The sequence below is a fragment of the Electrophorus electricus genome, chromosome 12 (genome assembly GCF_041902795.1).
Source record: "Electrophorus electricus isolate QZ-2024a chromosome 12, ASM4190279v1, whole genome shotgun sequence".
NCBI classification, from domain to species: domain Eukaryota; kingdom Metazoa; phylum Chordata; class Actinopteri; order Gymnotiformes; family Gymnotidae; genus Electrophorus; species Electrophorus electricus.
Genome location: NC_137508.1, coordinates 8,620,277 through 8,640,681, shown reverse-complemented (window position 1 = coordinate 8,640,681; position 20,405 = coordinate 8,620,277). Strand labels below are relative to the sequence as shown.

General features: G+C 42.5%; 1 protein-coding gene across 1 annotated transcript in view; it reads left to right on the top strand.

Moving 5' to 3' along the window:
* Positions 1–20,405, top strand: part of pcdh15a (protocadherin-related 15a) — a 122,934-nt gene that overhangs the window by 26,602 nt on the left and 75,927 nt on the right. The window contains exons 3-9 of the mRNA XM_081724266.1: positions 2,608–2,622; positions 3,141–3,206; positions 11,995–12,155; positions 12,982–13,137; positions 16,313–16,432; positions 16,566–16,676; positions 18,693–18,863. Of these exons, the coding sequence (XP_081580392.1) occupies positions 2,608–2,622; positions 3,141–3,206; positions 11,995–12,155; positions 12,982–13,137; positions 16,313–16,432; positions 16,566–16,676; positions 18,693–18,863 (800 nt within the window). The remainder of the gene's footprint in view (positions 1–2,607; positions 2,623–3,140; positions 3,207–11,994; positions 12,156–12,981; positions 13,138–16,312; positions 16,433–16,565; positions 16,677–18,692; positions 18,864–20,405) is intronic.

Sequence of the window (20,405 nt, the reverse complement as noted above, 5' to 3'; positions counted from 1 at the left end):
CTCCTGCTGATTTTGAAGTTGAGTGACTTGCTGTGAAATCCCTTTAATCGTTCTATGTTAGCTGGCCCCCAACCTGTCTCCGCTACAATACTGCACACATAGCCTTTTCTCCTCATTGCACAAAGAGAGAATTGTTTCAGGATTTTGCATTGATTTGGGGCCCTCTGTCTCTCCATCCCTCCTAATTCCAACCATCAACCTTTAGGTTTTAGCTTTTTAGGATTTGCTATGTACTCAGTGATAAGTGGATCAGAGCATAAGCTGCTTTGCTTTGCTGCTTTCCATTGATGTGTGTTTGCGGGTCTATGTGCATATGTGTTCATGTGTGAGCATATGTGTGTGTACACTCTATACGACTTTAGCACTTATTAGCCCACTCAAATTTCCACCTTGTGATAACAGTCACATCATGGAGCAGAATGTGTATGTGTCCATGTCACCGTGTTCTGGTATGCGTACGCGTGTCTGTGTCACCATGCCCTGTGTGCTCCATGTGTAAAAGATGGATTTGTCTGTGTGCTCTGTTTAAGGGAGGCATTTGAGGTATCATAAATCATTCAGCATTACTCTCTTATGTGACTGAATTTTCTTTCTTTTCTGTATTGTTATGCTCTGTGTGTATTTGTGTATGTGTGTGCGTGCTTGTGCATGTGACACAAACCTGCGTACACATGAGAGTATGAAGGTAGATATGCATTCAGCATTCATGTACTGCACTATTTTTGTGATCCTAGCTCTATTCCCTCTACCTTTGTATGTCTACGCCTGTCTGTGAGTGCGTGTTTGTGTGAGCACCTGCGGATGTGAGCACGCTCTCTACATGTGTTCACAGTGAGGGTCCGCTGCCTGTGTGCTGAATTGTATTCCCCATACGTCCTTCATCCTCTACCCCTCTTTCCCACTCCCTCCCTCTGACATCACTTCAATCCTGCCTGTAATATACAATCCCAGCCTTTTCAAGCATTGCCCTTTAATAAGGCAGCTGAGCTTGTTTGTAGGCCTCTGAATGTTCACAGCTTCAAAAGTAAACATGTCTCACAGAAAATTAGCTTCGGTGTGTGCTAAGAGTACCAGTGTTCTAGTTGCTCTGATGGATAGGACAAAAAGAAGCATATCCCTGTGCTTGTCTTTGGCAGATGGAGACGTGTGGTAATTGCAGCAGAAGTAGGTTAGGTTTTTGAACTCTTTGAAAAAAATCTATGTGAATCAAGGTAGACAGGGAGCTCTTTACACAAGGCTTCATTTTAATATTAAGCTTACATGAAGCTCAAAATAAACCAGGAGAAGGCTTATAGTTAGTGCTAGTCCTTGTTTGCAGTAGCTTATATAGTAAATGTTGAGCAAATGCCATATAATGGCGTGTAAGTGTGTGTGTGTGTGTGTGTGTGTGTGTGTGTGTGTGTGTGTGTGTGTGTGTGTGTGTGTGTGTGCGTGCGAGCGTGCGTGTGTTGAAAAATTGTTAGACTATTTCACATTGCTTTGCTGGAATAGATATCATTAGCAAAGGCTGGCCAGAGATATGAAGTTAATTAAATGTTACTTAGAAGGGTCAGAATAAATTAATGAGTTTTTTCACAAGACAGGAATCATTGCAGTGCCTTTACTGGTGCTCTCTCTGAGCATGAGTCAGTAAGGGCTGGAAGAGGTAACACATCAGCATGCAACACCCTTCCCCCCAAAAAGGATGTTCGTTCAGAGCTGAGCTCATTGGCAGGCCCATGTAAGTGTGGCAGCATAACTGGTATGGACCAGCAACTATGGCAAACACACTTTGGAAGCTTCTTACTACATATGACCTCATACTGAATGACTGAAGTGAATGACATAGGTGAATGCCTGTGGTTTGGCTGTGGAGTGCTGGTAAATGTGTAGGGGCGTGGAGGAGCTGTAGCACGGCTTCCTGTAGCAGGCTGTAGCAGGCTCTCATCTTCCATATTTAATGGGAAAAGGATCCATTCCTTCTCACCTGGCAACAGGTGTTTAGTTGCAAATTATACAGAGGGGGGAACCTTATCTCTGTGTGTGTGTGTGTGTGTGTCTGTGTGCGTGTGTGTGTGTGTGTGTGCGTGTGTGCGTGCATGTGTGTGTGTGTGTGTGTGTGTGTGTACGTTTGTGCGTGTGTGTGTGTGCGCGGGCCTGTGCATGTGCCTGTGTGTCTGCTCTTGCATCTCCTTCCATCACCATGATTCATACTGTAAGGTGACTCCTCCCTGGCTGACTCTTAGACAGTGGACACTCAATGCTAAGTTTTGTGTGTGTGTCTGTGTGTGTGTGTGTGTGTGTATGTGTGTGTGTGTGTGTGTGTGTGTGTGTGTGTGGTTATGGGCTTCAAAGTGAGACAGAAACTCCATTGTCTGGTTATTTCACGCACTTCTTTAAAAACCGGCCTGAGCAAAAGTGTCTCTAAAGCTGTCACAGCTTCTTACGGGTTTCTAACTTTCATGTTTTTTTCCCCCCATTGTTAAATAAAGGAGGCTTCCCTCTCTCAGAATCATGGCCTACACCTCTTTTCTAATCCACTCTTCTTTCTTCGTGCACTTCTTACTCTTCTCTTTTCCTCTGTTCTCTTTCCCTCTGCTGCTGACACTAACCCTGTGTCTGACCCAGACTGGCAGTATGAGGGTAAGCTGCTGCTCCTCCTCACCTCTGCTCACCTCCTCTGCTCCCCTTTCTCCTGGTGTTGTCAGCTTGTCGGTCCCTCTTGCTGCTCTCCATCCTCCTGCTGTTGTGACTGCAGTGTCTTTATATCTAAGCACTGTGATGTGCAAATGAGGGTGAGCTCTAAATGGCAAAAGCCTGGAGGATTAGATTTCGTCTGACCTGAAGTACTGCTGCCTGTGGCTCACAGCCCTCTTGAGCTCACAGATCTCAAGCAGTTTCATGGTGCATATGACAGAATTTGAAGGGAAATTGAATTTTTTCAAAAAAATTCTTACCAGCAAGCATGAGTGTTTGCACTGTGTTAATGTCATACCACACTAGTACCAAGTGTGAACATTACCTGTCCATATCATTCAACCCTGTGTTTGTTCCCAACCGAACTGGACACTCATACTTAAGTGGTAACACCCTTGTGTGAGATATGGCAACCAAATGTGACTTTAGTTCTGACTCTTGATTTGTGCCTCTTTGTTTCTCAGAGTGTAAGCTGTATCGTGGAGGCCCCCCTGCCACCATCGTCACCATTGATGAGGAAAGTCCAAATGGTATGAATCTTCCATGTTCTTCCGTCCCTCAGTTCCATCACTGTGCTGTGCAAGGCCAATCATTTCCCCAAACCTAGACACGATTACAGTAGTGTTTGGTTTGTCCAAACTAGTTTGTAATGGAAGTGAATAATTGGTTATCTCTGGATGTTACACCATGGTTCTATAGTAGACATATATAGTAAACGTATTGATTGGTAATGTAGAGTAATACATTTAACTGCATGAATTGTAATTGAAATATTTGTGTGTTAGGCTGCTATTGTCAGAACAGTGTTTATCTCAGGCAGGTGCACTGCTGAATCTGGGCACAACAGGTTCTGTGTTCTTTTTGTCCATCATGTGCTGCTGAGCTCCCAAGCATCAATCCCCCGTGATCCGTCACTGTTGGAGGTTGGGGTGGGGGATCATAATCAGAGAACAGAGGTACCTGTTGTGCCTCTCACTGGGTTCCAGTGTGCATCTGCTGACTGGCACTGTCTGGGAGTGGCCATGGATGTGTGTGTGTGTGTGTGTGTGTGTGTGTGTGTGTGTGTGTGTGTGTGTGTGTGTGTGTGTGTGTGTGTCTGTGTGCATCAGCAGGCGGGGGGGGGGGGGGGGGTGGACTGGCAGAAACCACAGATGGTGTTTTGTTGTGGTGGCAACACGCCGGGGCCCATTAACACATGAAGCATCTCAGTGGCGGCAATGCTCGAGTGCATGCCACACCGATAATGCCCAATGGACCCCCTCCCCAGCTAGAGAAGCCAGTCACGCGTATGACAAAGCTGTCTGTTTGTGTGTGACGGGGGCTGAAAGCTGCACACAAAGTTTTCTTTCCATTTTTTAAAGTCCTTGCTGCTCACCTTTTCCCCATTCATTCTTCATTTCTCATGGTAGTGCTGTTCTCTGAGGCTTACCCATCCCCTCTGGGGATCAGACTTGAAGGAAAATATGCCAGCACTATAAAGCAGCAGGAATAGCAGCAAGGAGGTGCATGCTGGGAGTTGTGGTCCTAGGCAGAAATTAGTGAGGCAGTTTATTGAGTTTAATGAATGGAATTTGCTCAGGCTGGATTGCGGTTTGAGTTTAATATTTGTGGCATGCCCTGGCAGTCTTTTTCTGAGGAAATAGGCTATAGGGTTTGAGAACTAGGCTGACTCACTCTTTCTCTTCTGCTCCTCTTTGTTCACTTCATTCCTTTTGTGTGTGAGCATGTGAGATTGTATGCTGTTGTGATTCCAGCTGTCTTCTGCAAAGATGACACAGTTTTATGAAATGAGTGCTTGTTAATTTGACTGAATGCTGGATATTGGCTTGGCTAACAGAAGTAAATCTTAACCTGCTTCAACTGTGCATGTGACTTTGTTATGCCAAGTCTTTTTGCTAGCTGATGCTGATTCTGAATGATGTCACTCTCTGTCTGTCTTTGAGGCTACATGGGGGGAAAAAAAAGTAGATGCATTTTGCATCTTCCAAGGTTTTGCATAATTTTCAAATCATAATTTTCCTGAATCAGTGATTATACTTGCACATTCTCTGAGGGCATTGGTAATCTGTAATTCATGATATCTTGTAAGCATCAGCAATCAAAACGTTAGAAGTCTATCTAATGATTCAAGTAGATCAGGAGTGCAGATTTTTTGTTGTTGTTGTTGTTGAGTCTTGTTTGTTGCTAAATGGGCAAGGATTCAGTCCGAGCTACAGTGATGTCATCATTCAAGAGTCCATGTGTCCCTCGTCACTGCTGCAGTGGACACACAGTGTTTCCTTACTTATGAACTGCTCTGCATGCAAGCATAATTATTTGTTATATTTGTTACAGCTCTTCTTAAAATATGAAACACTTGACAATAAAATTAATGGACAGGCTCTCTATCAGCTTGAATTCAAATGAATGGACCATTTTGGGAGAACTGTGTGCTGGTTGCAGTTCTTTCTGTACACAATTCTCCCAGTTTAGGAGAGTAAAAGTACTTGCATGTTCCCTCATTAACATGTCCCCTCATTAACAGTGGGATGAACTATGCAGTGTCCCGAAGCCTCTCTGATGTTCTGAGGCTGCAATAAATGCACCCAGACTCCCTGACTGCTGCTTCACCTTACAAATGGTCAGTCATCCACAAACACATGGAGCACCTGTGGATATTTTCAGCATCCAAAAGAGGAATGTTATTGAGTGACTGAAATCATACTGAATTTCAGAAGAAGCCGAAAAGCCCCCGAAATGAACAGGAATAAAAACAGCTGCATTAGAGCCCTAGCAGTGCGTCAGCAGGAAGGTATCTTGTAAAATTATTTTTGTGCAGTCACAAATTGTAGGCAGTTGTTAGCAGCAAAAGCTCTGCAGTCAAGTGGTAAACAGGACAATTGTGTTTATTATTGGTCCAGTTATTTTTGGTCCTCTGAAATGGAGGGACTGTATGCAAAGTTCTGTAACCCTCAAATTTAAGATGACATTTTGTGCGTTTCATGTTTATTTAAAATCCAGTGTACAAAAAATGAGCTACTGTCCAATAACTTAAGGGCTGTGCTGTAATGACAGAAGCAAATAATGACAGAAGCAAGCTAATATCAATCAACTTTTATTTGTGGCTTTCAAAATTCAGATGCCTTTGTCCTGCAGAATAGTGGCCACACATCTTCTCTCTGTTTCTGAAGAAATAGGAATTTTGGCTTATTAAGTCTTTCATGCAGCAATATGTCATGTAGCAATATGTCACTCTGTGCCACAACATCATATAGCAGTGCAAGGAATATATTGATAACTGCAGTTAATATGCTTTGAAATAAACACAACCCTGACTGCTGAAGAAACCTAGCTTGATCTGTAGCTTGTTTTAAGGGATGATAATGGTGGAGCTGCAGATGATGACGCATACTCTGGAAGTCCCAAGCTTCTGCGCTCTGCTTCTATTATGACTAACCTCAAGCTTCGGTTCAAATTTCATAAACTATAGGCTACTCCTTTTCCTCAACATCTCCTGACGGTGCCTAACAACAGAGCAAAGAGGATAACACCCATGCCATCATCAACTACGAACACCATGGACCATTGATGACAACAAACGGTTTTAACCTGTCTCTGAAAGCTGCATCAGGGAGCCACTGAATGAGGACTGTGTAAACTTTCCTCCAGCAGCAATCAAAGTAGTCACCATGAAAGACTGACATTCTTTCATACTATACACTGAATGCAGCAGTCATGCAAGCAGCCACCATTCATTCTGTCCTCCCTTTTCCTTAAAACTCCTTCCATGGGCCTGTGCAGACAGAGGTGTGTCATATAGCTCAGTAGGTTATCTATAGTTCAGAGACAAAGAAGGTATTCCAGAAGGGCCAGGCATGCACTGCTCAATAGAGCATCTCTGGTAAAGCTCCCAGAGCTGCATGGCTCAGTTATAGGAAAAACTGTTGAGAAGCTGTTCAGACGGATGTGGTGGATGGAAGAACATGCATCAGAAGAGGTGTATGCTGGAGGTGTAAGCTGGCTTTCTCTGTGCAGACTGGCAGAGCTGTCAGAAGAGGTGTAAACTGGCTTTCTGCGTGCAGACTGGCAGAGCTGTCAGAAGGGGTGTTAGCTGGCTTTCTCTGTGCAGACTGGCAGAGCTGCTGTGATGGGGTAGCTCATGGATAGCAGTCTACAACTAATTGTACTTATACACAGGATAAGATGTAAAAATATCCTATGCCATACTTTTAGAGCTTCACATAGGGCCTTACGAACTCTCTTCAGCAACATTGCAAGCTTTTCTCAGGGGTCATCAGGTAGGCACCTCTGGTGAGAGATCTGGTGTCTGTGTCCCATTCCCCTGCTAGCTCACTTTTTAAACCAAGCCACACCTCTAAGTGCAAACACAAAATGGCCTTCCTGGTGACTAAGGTTGTACCCAGACCCACTGGCACCATTAATGCATGTTCAGAGTCACCAGTTCAATATGGCCTTTTACACACTAGGCCCCTAACACAAACCGTAAAATAAAATAACCTTTTAAATATCCCAATGAAAATAGTTATATATATATATATATATATATATATATATATATATATATATATATATATATATATATATATATATATATAGAGAGAGAGAGAGAGAGAGAGAGAGAGAGAGAGAGAGAGAGAGAATGAGAGAGAGAGAGAGAGAGAGAGAGAGAGAGAGAGAGAGAGAGAGAGAGAGAGAGATTTCTCTAAAATGTCCAGTATGAATATGTCAGTGATCATGTGGTCTGTGTGCATGCATCAATGTATACTGATTTGTTTTGTTAATGTTTGTGAGACTATTCTTGCCTGTTCTTTAAAGACCCATTTGGAGATGGAGGGTAATCAACATTAGCATTACACACCAGAGATGAAATGCAAAGGGTCTGTCACACATTTATCCAGTCTACATATTGCATTGTGTGTCAGGTGTGGCCTCAGGCAGTGTCAGTATCCCACTCCCCCAAAAAGTCAAACTTTGTTAAACAAGAGTGAAGGCGGATTCGTCCCTGACAGAGTTAGAATTAAAAATATTCTTGCTTAATTTGAACAGAGTTAAAATGAGATCTATTCTAACTTTATTTGAACGGAGTTAGAATGATATCCTTCAGGCCTTATTTGAACACATTTGGAATGAGCTCTGTTCTTGCTTTATTTGAACTAAGAAATAATTCTGAATCATAATAATTCAGATTCAGTGGCGCTCGTCATAAATCTTTTACAGTATTTATCAAAGCAATGTGTTATTCATTTCTCTCTCCTGCTTTCTCTCACTCCCAATCCCACTCTCTCTCTCTCTCTCTCTCTCTCTCTCTCTCTCTCTCTCTCTCTGTCTCTCTCTTTCTCCCTGTCTGTCACATGAATAGTATGTCTCATACTATTTTAGGATTCAGATCTCATCTTTTTGAAAGCTGGAGTAGCCCTGGTAACCAACTGGAATTGGGGGACAAGGCACTGCTTATCATTTGTATTTGTGTTCATGTTAGCTGGAAGGAATTAAAAGGCCTGCAGAATAATTACAGAATAAGTTGTCAGATCAAATACTAAAATCCTTCATGTGATGTGTATGTCTAAAAGTGTTTTACTTGGTTTGTAAAGGATAGATCATCTTTTTTCTTCCCTTTCTCTTTTTCTTCTCTTTCTATAATTATATCAATTCTAACTATGATTCTTTCTCTTTGTCCCCAAGCTACATCTACCATCTCATTATGTTATCCTGTGTGTGTGTGTTTTAGAGAAGGAGAGATGCAATTAGAGGCTATGATGAAAGTGGGATTATTTTCAAGCACCTGACACTTTTCTGGATTATGAGTCAGACCATTCTAAAGCTGCCACTCCTCTATATCCCAAAGAAGTACATGCATGTGCATATTTTAATTTTGTTATTACATGCATGTTCATGTGATTGCATGTTTATTCAAGTTTGTGTCCCCTCTGAGCCCTGCCAACTGCTACAGAGAAATCCCTCTCCTCTGTCTCAAGAACACTTTCATGCTCTTGTTTTTTTGTTGTTTACCTACACCATGCACTTACAGCTTTTAACATGCATTACCCTGCTGGGCTATTTTAGGATTCAAATCTTGAATGTCTGGCTAGGCTAGGTCACTCTGACCTCAATATCAAATGCAGCTCAGACAATAACTGCTAAAGAGGATTGGATTTCCAGTCATTACAAACAATGTAGTGGAAGATCTCCAGAGGAGCGATTGATAGGGCCATTTGGAGATTTATGCATTTACAAAGTAAATAGATAAGAAGTGGTTGCCATATTTCAGGTAAAAGTAACAAGTGGCTTTGAAATATGTGGTTGCTTTTCCCTGAGCTGCTGCATGAAAGAACTTGTGATAACAGTACTTTTGGATAAAAAGCCTATTCCTAATTAGATGGAGGTCTTCACTAATAGCGGTTTAATCCTAGCAATTGTTGGCCTGTTTTCATTATAGTTACACTGTGATAGTTGAGTTGCTTAAGGTATCAGCTCCTTCATTTTAGCCCCCCTCCATCCATAATTGCTCTACAACCATACTATGCTTCTCCAAATTAAAACAAATCTAATGGTAGAAACTTCCCCATAAACAACACTAAATTCACAAAATGTATTCTTTCTGATTCAAAGGCACAATATGTGTAGTAGAAATTGTGCTATTTTTCAAAGCAGGCATTTGAGTAATAATAATTTGAGGCAGTGTTGACTTACTGACAATATCCATTTATCTAGTTCATTGTATTTGACCTGTGAAGACATTTCTTCACAGAGGGGAAAATACAGGTTGTGCCAGCATGGTTTAGGTGTAGGATGGACATACTTCAGCACAGCACAATATTCAAAGCTGATTTTCCTGTGATCTAAGTTGATTTTGACCCTGCACTTTGAGAATAGGTGGTACTTGTATTATTGGAGGCACTGAATACAGCACGGGGTGACAATCAGCACAGCATTCTGAAAGGGCCCTATTAGCAGTGGAGCAATGTTTGGTAATAGTGGACAAACATCAGCTGTACACTGCAGTGTCTGGCCTTGAATAAGGCCTTTAGGCAGCTGAAGAGAGAATGAAAGCCTGAACAGTTTCTTCACTTCTGTTATCGGCCAGTAAATGGTAGTTGAATGCCTTTCATGAGTAAATCAACTACACACATAGTTACACACAGAGAGAGAGAGAGAGAGAGAGAGAGAGAGAGAGAGAGAGAGAGAGAGAGAGAGAGAGAGAGAGAGCTATAACCAAAGAGAGCTATAGCCACAAGAGTCACAAAATTAGATGATTTATACCTACACTTTTAAGCAGAGGTCACATATTGTGTGTATGAGTGTTTCCACATTTCATAATGTTATAATTATGAAATAATTATTTATTGCATTTGTAAATCAAAGGTCATAATATTTTTGTTTTCACCATAATCTGCTACTGAAAAATGTAAGGTAAAACACAGAGCTGTGTGTGAAGGTCTGGCTCTCAGATCACAGAGGACATATGAATGGCTATCCTGTATAGTGTTTTGAGACATACCCTAAAGAAAATTTAGATTTTTTTTTTTTTTCAGAGTGCTATTGTTGAAACAGCTAATGACAAATCCTGGCAAATCAAGCTGACTAATTGGACTCATAGAGGCTTGGCCTGTGCTTATAAAAACTTTGAGGTATCCTTCCTGCAAGTGAGAACTCATTTGAATTAATTCAGGATAATGTAAATATAAGACCACATCCCTGCAGATAGCCCACAAGTGCATACATCAGGCTCAGCAATTTTAGTTCAAGCCTTTATTATGTCCCTTTTGAAAGCTCCTGAATGATGCTTACACTTTGGAGTTGCCATCGTTACAAGCAAATAACCTTGCACTCCAACTGTCAGCATCAAGGGGTGGGATGAAGGCACATTCTCTTCCAATCACATCTGTTTGTATAACACAATAGGATGGCTAGTGACCATACCTTTAAATAGTGCTATCATTTGGATTTATGAGCAGTGACAACTCATGAATCCAATGAGGAAAATGATTATTTAGTCCTTATTTAAATAAAATGATACAGGCCACGGATATGATGGTACTGGTAAGTTGTAGGGACCTTAGGCAAATGCCTACTCCACCTGTATGTAGTATCAGCTGTATGTGTTTTATATGTGTATATGTTGGGGTGGGTTTTTTTTTAATGGTAAAAGACGGTGATTAATGGCTTTACTCTCTGGGTGCTTGTGTGCATGTGTGTGCAGTTGAATGCATGATCACACTTAATTATTGGTGTGAAAAGGTTTCTGCAAAGGCGGTAGAGGTGCAGAGCCTGTACATGAGCATGTGCTCTGTGAGTAGCTCAGCACATCTGTCTCTGTCGTGCCTGTATGCATTGCTGTGCTGGAGTGAAGTCCTCTGTAATAGCATTCATCTCACTCCCCCTTCACTTTCTCGGCCGTACAGAGCAGTGGTGATCAGAGAGCACAATCCCCTCTTCTGAAGTATCCCAACCATCATCTGACTGCTGGCCATGGCCCTCACATGCACTCCTCTCCAAGGTCAAATGCTGTTAAGCTCAATCAGCCTCCGAATGGCAGGGGTCTGCCCTGAAGCAGGAGCTTCGATGATGCCCTTGTGGCCTAGATTGGTTTGTTCTTCACAGGGCATTCTGACAGCCCAAGCTCAGTTGTAACTGTGGCAATGGAGCTGGGCATGGTCTAACTCAGAATTGTTTCTGTGGGAGAAGAATATTTCCCAGGAGCACCAAGTGAGGCAGGAAAAACAAAAAAAAACAAATGTTGCTATACAAACAGGGGGGCAGGGGGGAGGGGGGGGAATGCAAAATTTTGTGCTATTATCTGAGTATTAGTAATGATCATTGTGTTTGATGTAAAAGAACATTGGAGCCTTTTCATAGCTTGTTTTGCAGGAGAGGTTATTGTTGCCTGGGAACTGTTGGAGAACAGATTATTGTGCCTGAGCCTAGAGGTTAGGAGAGGGATGGTATTATTTGTTACACACTAAAGGGAAAGAGAAGTATAATTATCTCAGGAGACAACAGAGGCCTCAGACAGCAATATTGTGTTTATCATACTATTCATTTACAACCTACGCATTTTCAAAAGATGGAACACACCCACTGGTGGGGAGATATTTATAATAAATCTGAAAGAAGTTGCACATCAGCTAATGAACCTCCATACTGCAGTACTATTACTCAGTCCTGTCATGATTACTGTACTTTTTCTCCAACTGATAGTCATGTATTACCCAGTGGACACGCAAATCTGAGAGTGGAGGCAAACTGAAATTTTATGTGCAAGTAGGATACTCAAACTGATTCTTTCTGCCTTTCTCTCTCTCTCTTTTTCTCTCTCAGGGACTATTCTGGTGGAGAATATGCAGATTAACGGGCGTGTGCAGAACCCTGAGCAGACCATCTCTCTGACTCTGCTAAGGAACTATGACTACTGGGTCATCCTAGACCCTGTCCTCCAGAGACTCTACCTCAATAGCACTGGACGTGTGCTGGACCGAGACGTATGTGGGAACCTTTCTCTCTTGTGTGCAGTTTGAGAAAACCTACTCCTCAGCAAAATGACTTGTGCTGTGAATCATAATATGTAATAGAGAGAATAATATGCCATGTAATAAATTTAGCTAATCCTTTGAAATAGCCTTATATTAAATGTAGACTATATGTACTCTATATGTACAATATACTATATGCACAAAACCCCATATTAGTGGGTTTTGTCTATGTGTATATCTCTGCACAAATTTGTGTGTGTGTGTGTGTGTGTGTGTGTGTGTGTTTTTGTGTTACTTCATGTCACTCACTTTTTTGTCTAAGACAGCTCACAGGTTTTGCAAAGTGACACTAGATGATAAGAGGGTTGCTGTGGAGCTATTTGGCCCAGCAGGGGAGATGACAGAGCAATAATGCCTCTATAGGATCAAGATTACATCCCCCCAACTACCATTACCATTATCCATGCTGTGGAGAAGTTTGACACTCTATTCAATCGGCTGGAATGTTTATTTTTGTGTTTACACCCTGATTTATTTAAGAAAGAAAGAGAGAGAAAATGAGAGAAATGGATGAGAGAGAGAGAGAGAGAGAGAGAGAGAGAGAAGAGCAAATGCACTCTAGTCTGACACTCCTTTATGTGATTTATTATATTTTATTTATTTATTTACTTGTTTGTTTTGCTTTTTTATTTATTAAGTTTTTTGTCACAGCAGGTCTCTTTGTTTACTCTGGGACACAGGCCCATCTCTCTGCAGAGCACTGAGTTTGAGCTTCAAGTCCTTTCTGATTTCATACATGATTTAATCCACCCCCTCTTTCCTCTTTCCCTGTCAGCCCCCGAACTCCATCACATCCATAGGGGTAGATGTGCAGTGTACCAACGAGAAGGTAGGCATTGTCATTGTGCATGAGGTGCGGATACTGGTGCGTGACAAGAACGACAACTCGCCTCAGTTCCAGCAGTCCAGCTACTACGTGGCAGTCAATGAGGTGAGCACCTTATAGCCTCTCTGTCCCCAGAGCAGCCACCACCTGCCCACAGTAAGGGCATGTATAGCTACTGTCAGTTATTGAAGCAACTAGTGGGAAAGCCTCTCCTAGTTTTGCTTTTAAGATATACAATTAAAGCTACGAATTACAAGTTAGAACTTAATTTAAAAATATGTATTAAAAGCAAACTAAGTAAAACCCCAGGATCATTTCAAAATGCTGTGAATTGTGAAAAAAAAACTTGAAAAAAATTAGGAAAAAAGCCCACCATCAGATTTTTAATCAATACATAAATAAATATGTAAATAAATAACTAAACATTATGCAGTTTGAGAATGGCAAATATGGAACCACATCTCTTTGAAGCAACTTGATCCTGTAGTAAGTGCTTTAACTAGTGTAATGTGTATAATAGTATAATGTGTCTAAATTCACCAGTCTACAGTTCCTCAACACTTTACTTCTTCTCGCTGCCTTTGTCTTTCCCAATGACCAGGCTGAGAGTCACTCAATCAAACTTGTGCCATATCAAAGCATACCACTATTTTTATTTGACCAAAATACAAATTGAAGTAGTGACTCAACCCAACCAGGAGTATCTTAACAAAATTATCTATGTCTGTCAATGTCAGCCCATTGTCAGTCAACATCCATTTTAATGAATCGGTTAGCCTTTTCTCAAGCCCATCATTAATTCACCCACAGTACAAATGTGTGATTTTGAACTCCAAGAGTAGAAACATACCCATCCAAGCTTCCCTAGACTCCTTTTAGTCTCAGTGTATTTGCTCTTCCCTTTTTTCTTCTTATTCTTCCTCTTTCTCTTTTTTTCCTCTCTTTCTTTCACTTTTAATTCCAGCTCCAACCCAAATTCAATCAGCAATGCACAAGAGCTAATAAATGGGGATTTGAAATCACTCTAAAAGCACATATGCTGATGACACAGTACTTGTGCATGAGTGATGCAGTTGGGTGGACAGCTGCAGGACTTGCGTTCCCTTGCTCAGCATCCTCCTGCAGGAGTCCGGAGCCGCTAGGCTCCAGGGCTTGCCATGTGCTGCCTGTGTGCTCCCAGCCCCACGGGTGGAGCGCTGCGATTGGAGCGGGGGCTCTGCCCCATCTCTTGATTAAAATGATTGACGTAAAACTCGTACCCATTCTTCATGTGAGAGAGGCAGAGGGGCAGTCTGACACTGGAGCAATTACAGTCGGCTCACGTTCTCCCTTTGTCCATCAGATCAAAAATGGTCTCTTCCTCTCTCAGAGCTAGAGACACATATACAAACATGCACACAGACACAAACGCACACACACACACACACACACACACACACACACACACACACACACACACACACACACACACACACACAGACTGTAAGAATAACTTATAAAATATTAAACATAGATTGCAATACCCATTTATACGTTTTAAAAAGCTTTTGTGAGGTTTTCTAAAAGTGTTTGTATTGTACACCAGATATAGAGGGGTTTCACTATGCCAGTAGAACAGAACAGGATGATAGAATGTTCTATTTTCTCCTCTGGTTTTTTTTATTTTCATTTGTGTGTGTATATATGTACAGGAGTGTCTTATATTTTATAGTCTTCAAAATGGTCAAATTTATCAAAGACCAAGCTTTGGATTGAGGACGGCTTTGTGTTCTCTTGGGCTTCGCTTATCCAGCTGCACGAAGTGGCCACCTGGTTTGCTTTTCTAACACTCTTGAAGATGTTCCCACACAGTGCCCACGCTGTGTGTGTGTGTGTGTGAGTGTGTGTTTGTGAAAATAGCACTTCTGAAATATTAGTGTGTGTAGACATGCTGTACATAGACTTGGTAATTGCATAGAGCTACGTAGATCCACCTTTCCTGAACTGCAGGGCATTAACATAATTGAGAGTTGGTGCTAAGCGTGAAATTGCTCTGTTGCTTGAGCGCATGTGTGTGTGTGCATGTAGATGTTGTGTGTGTGTATGTGTGTGTATGCATAAGCTGCAGTAAAGGAACTTCTGTAGCTGTGATTCTCTCACACTGCTTTGCCTAATTCCAGCCTGCAGGATGCATTCGATCATTACCAACAGGGCTTGTGGAATCCCACAGTTAGTGCAAGAGTCACAAAAGCAGACATTTTGGCACAATTTATTATCAATATCATAGTTGTATGATTCATTTTCCTGGTATGCCCATGTGTGCATGTGTTTATGTGAATAGGTACGCTACCTTGGTTTATGTTAACAAAAATCCCTTTGGCCAGGGACCACAAGGGCCAGAAGAGAATGAAAAATGAGCAGATCTTTGACTTTCTCATAGCTTTAACTGCAACCTGGTGGATGGCTACTGCACTGTAAATCCAGTCGAAGGCAGTACACATCTCCATAATGCAGCCTAAAGAACATGGAACACTAACTGATATCGACTTTCAGTGATTTGAGATGAGAATGATCCTGAGCTTATTCGAAATATTTGGGTGCACTGAAGGAATTGAGAAATATTGGAGGAGAGATACACACACTAGCAGTTGGCTGGCTGTGTAAAGGACACTGAAACATCTCAGAGAACCAGTTAATGTACTGGTTTAGCATTCCTGGCTGCTCTCTAATATTCAATCCAAACAGTTAAATCTATTTTTACTCACTAAATGTGTATGTCTGTTTTTGTTTTGTTTTGTTTGTGTGTGTGTGTGTGTGTGTGTTGGCTGAATTAGAGAATGTCAGGTTGTGGTTCTGCCAAAGCCAGCTGAGCTCTCAGAGCCTCAGGGCATTCACCAGCTACCACCCCCATTTCTCTGCCACTCTGTCTGTTTCCTTCCTTTGCTTTTTTTGGGTTTGTTTAGCTTTTCTCTCTCTGTCTATCTCATTCTTTCTTTTTCTCTCTTACCATGTAGTCAGTTTTCCCAAGGGAATTCATAAAGTGTTATAGGACATGTAAGCAGAAAGATGTGAAAATGCATACTTGCACACACACACACACACACACACACACACACACACACACACACACACACACACACACACAAACAGCCCCCCCAAATGCATGGGTCAACATCTGTGGCTTAGTTGCAGTGTTATTGCACAAGCTGCACCCAGGCCTGTGATGTTTGTACTGCTGCTGGTGGATGTTTGCAGATGTTAGGACCTTCTCCTTGTTCATGTAAACACTCTCCACCCCCAGCTCAGTCCTATTGGCACCACCATCTTTACTGGCTTCTCAGGAAACAACGGAGCCATTGACATTGATGACGGACCGAATGGCCAGATCGAGTATGCCATTCAATACAACCCCAATGATCCGGTACAGTACAGAGTTTACATCACATACTCAGATGCCTTTATGCCCTATGCTATGATCGGGATCAGAAGTTACAGAAGGTTGGATTCAAACATTCCAAGCTTTGGCAGTGTAACCCTCACCTTCTCTCTCTCAGCTGTCGAATCGGACAGTTCGGGTGGCTAGTGCACTGTCTGGCAACATCATTCTTGCTGAGAGACTGAACTATGAAGAGAGGACACGCTACTTCATCATTGTCCAGGCCAATGTAAGACTTTTAGTTCAGAGTTCAGCTTTAACTCTGATTTCCCTGTTACGATGTTTGTCTGTTTTCCAGTGTTGCTCAAAGGCTGTAGCCTCTCTATGTGTACAAGCTTTGGCTTTTTACTTTATATATGCAGTGACTTTGTTCCACATTTACTTATCAATGTATTTATTTATTTTTATGGCCAGCCTCTTCCTTTTGGCTGAATGCCTGACAGAGGCTGCATGTGCTTCCTCCACTGCAAATGAATTGGCTATTTTCAGTGAATCCATCAAATTTTAAGCTGTTATCAGTGTAGAAACATGTCAGAATTTTGCAACAGCCCTATGAGAGCATAATGGCAGCTTTGTGGTGTAGCTGAGGAGTGGGGACTTTTCTCATCTTGTCCCAGCCCGGGTTGTGTCCTCTGTGCCCTTTCCTGGAGACTAACCACTCCATTCTTCTTGATGTGTCTTTCCTGTGTCGGAATGTCTCGCTCCCATGACTCCCCGTCAACCCACACTGGAGAAGAGCTCTTCCCTGTCTGAAGCATTCCTCAGTCTGAGCACGAGCTGCATGCACAATGGCTTTGGCAGTAAAGGGTCTTCACTGAGCTGGCCACAGACCCATGAGAGATTGTGATGTGTGCTGGGCATACTTTTATGCAAGCAGACAGCCCACATGACTGCTTTATCACTGTGCTTGCTCCCCAAAGAGCTCGCTGCAGTGATTTCAGCAGTGAAAGTGGATAATGATCTTCTGGACAAGGGGGTCATTGTTGATGTTTTTCCTCCATCGTCTCACCTTTCTCTTAAAAAACAAACAAAAAACAAAACAAAATGGCTCCCCTCCACACCCTCCGATTTTGTGAGAGTTCATGATGTACCACTCAATCCTGGCCTGACTTACTGAAGCTCTATATAGAGATTTAATTCTGTTGTTGATAAAGGTTGGACCATGCTGCACTGCAGGCTCCGTCACTCATAGACTTTTTTCCCACTGTTTTCCATGGAAGCTCTTTTTTGTGACATTAAACCTGCGCTTCTCTGGTGGATCATTTGTACAGCAGGTAGAAAAGCAGGCTTTTCAAGTCCAATTTGTGTTACTGCAAGAGCATGTCCACTTTTGAGTAAAAACACACATAGAACAGTTGTCTTATATATTGGGTACCTGTTTATTCTGAGGCAGACCCAGTATACATAAGCAAACACTTTGTTTTCAGCCAGACTCTCTCCTGTCTCCTGCAAACTCTCCAAAACCCAATAAAAATGGAATCATTGCACCTCTATTTTCTGACTGTATGTTTTAATGTTCTATTCTGTGGTGTATTTTACCTTACTTTCTGGAGATGTTCCTATAACTGTGATGGTCTTATGGAGTTTATTTGCCTACCTAAGACATATTCTGTAAATGAGGAGGCCTTTGCGAGGAGGTTCTGAGCTCCTCGTCCTTGCTGTTTCATACAGACCCTCTTCAAGGCTCCTCCTGAATAGCAGTAAACAGGTTGCCACTGTGTTTTTACAGTGAAGGCTGCAGTAGTTCCCTCTCTCTCCTCTTAGACTCTATCAAAGAATGCATGTGTGTCTTTGCAATATACACGTGTTTATGTGTGTGTCTGTGCATGAGTGATGGCTGAGACATTATAAAAGGCCCAGTATGTGGGTGGTGAGCGTGATAGCTACTGGATTTCATTTTGCAAGTAAAGGGGTCATAATGTCAGTTCTCTGATGTGTTTCCCCAAAAGGACCTACATTAACCAACTACAGTGGCACTCAGCACATAGCCACCTGGAGTCAAGTGCTGTTGATGACCATGACAGTAGGAGCAGGATCTCATCAGCTGATATTGAACCCATGACCTCGCTGGTGCTGAGGTCATGGCTGAATTCTGGGCCACTGCCCCTCTCTCAGTCCTGCTCTGGTTCATCACAGCACTTTTCCTCCATACCTAACCTCTTTTCACTTTACAGCTCTTTTTGGTGAAGCTTTTTGACCTCCTGCCCATTTTAGTCAGTTAATAGGCCTGCTGTGTGTTCTGCAGGACCGTGCCCCTTATCTACCCAACCAGCGTACAGCCACCACCACACTCACCCTGGACGTGCTGGATGGGGATGACCTGGGGCCCATGTTCCTGCCTTGCGTGCTGGTCAGCAACACCCGGGACTGCATTCCCGTCTTCTACCGTGTGGTCATTCCTGAACTCACAGAGCCGGTGAGAGCAGAACTTGGCCGTCTAACACAGTGCTGCATCATAAGGCTTCCTGGATTTTTGTCCATTTAATGAAGTTTTAGGGGCTGTCTGGGGAGTTGGTTGAATGGAAGAATTAGCAAGGCCTGTTAGGTACCATCAACCACACACCACTTAGCTTCATATCATCTATCAAACACATAAGAAGCACTTGCTGTGTGAATGTTTGTTTGAAGGCCAGTGTGAACACTTTCTCCGAGAACTTTCGTGTATGTGTGTGTGTGTGTGTTTGTGTGTGTGTGTACACATGAGCTTGTATGTGTGCACATGTGAATATTCAGCTTGGTTTATAGGGTCCCTGCATCAGAAACGTGGGAGTGGTATCTAATAAAGTGACAAGAGTGGAGACCACTGCTAATCTAAGTGTCTGTGATATTTGAAGGAATAGGTATTCTTGTGTTTCTTTGCATTTTATGAAAGTGAGTGCGCTTGCACCCAAAAGGAACAACACCTTGCCTTATTCAAAATGCCAACCTTTTCCTTCCTTCCCTTCCCTGTCATTTTGTGTGGTTTGCAGTCTGCTCCAGTGTCTTAGAGCTTTAGCTTACACTTGACTTAAGATAAAATGGTCAAGGCAGGTGGAGCGAACAAGAAGAGGGTGGGAGGATGGAGAGAGAGGTTGAGATGAGAGGAGAAAGGTGGGCAATGAGAACACTGTCCCAGATGGATAAAAATGGACAGCAGAGCGAGGAGAAGGGTGTCAGCCTTACCAAAAATGTATAGGCCTCACTGCTCATCACAGAGGATGAGAGAGCATGGGATGGGCATTAAAGGGTCCTGACGCTGACCCATTCTAGGTGTGGGGCACTGCAGGCTTCCTGAAGACCTCGGGACCCTCTTCCACCATCAGAGAACAGAGAGAAAAGCCTAATAAACAGGCACCTCATTTGTCTGTGGTTCAGTGTGGCTTTAGCATATCTGTGGCTTTAGCATATCTTTAGCATATAATTTACAGACAGCTAAATGTGTAGATGTTAGGAGCTGCACTACTTGGAAAAGCTGGCTCCTCTCCTGGCTGTACTCTGGCTGTTTTCTGGCCCACCATGTGCTGCTGTGTGCTTCCACACAGCCCTTATTTTTGGCTATGGCCATCTGAACAAAATAAGACTTAGGAGTGAACCTAAGGAAAGGGGAACACCTGCTGGTATTTGTGCTTGGATATTTTTTTATGCAGTGCAGTTACCGTTGAATCCTTTGATATTTATGACCATGCTGTTTCTGTCATTCAGTAAAAAAAGCGAGCTGGAGAATTATAATTTGTTTGGCGAACTATTTCACCTTGTATGTGAGAATTCTGTTTAAAAGGAAGCAGGTTAGAGATGCAATGCATGCATTGGCTTTGATCTAGCGCTATGTGAGCTCTCAACTTTGCTACCACTTTCCGAATTGATCTGGCTTTATTAAGCTTCCCTGCAAGAGAGCAACATTTGTGAGCAACATTTGTGCAATGCAAACACAGTAATCTCAAATAAACCTACAGTGTGCTAACTAAAAAAGAGCAGGAAA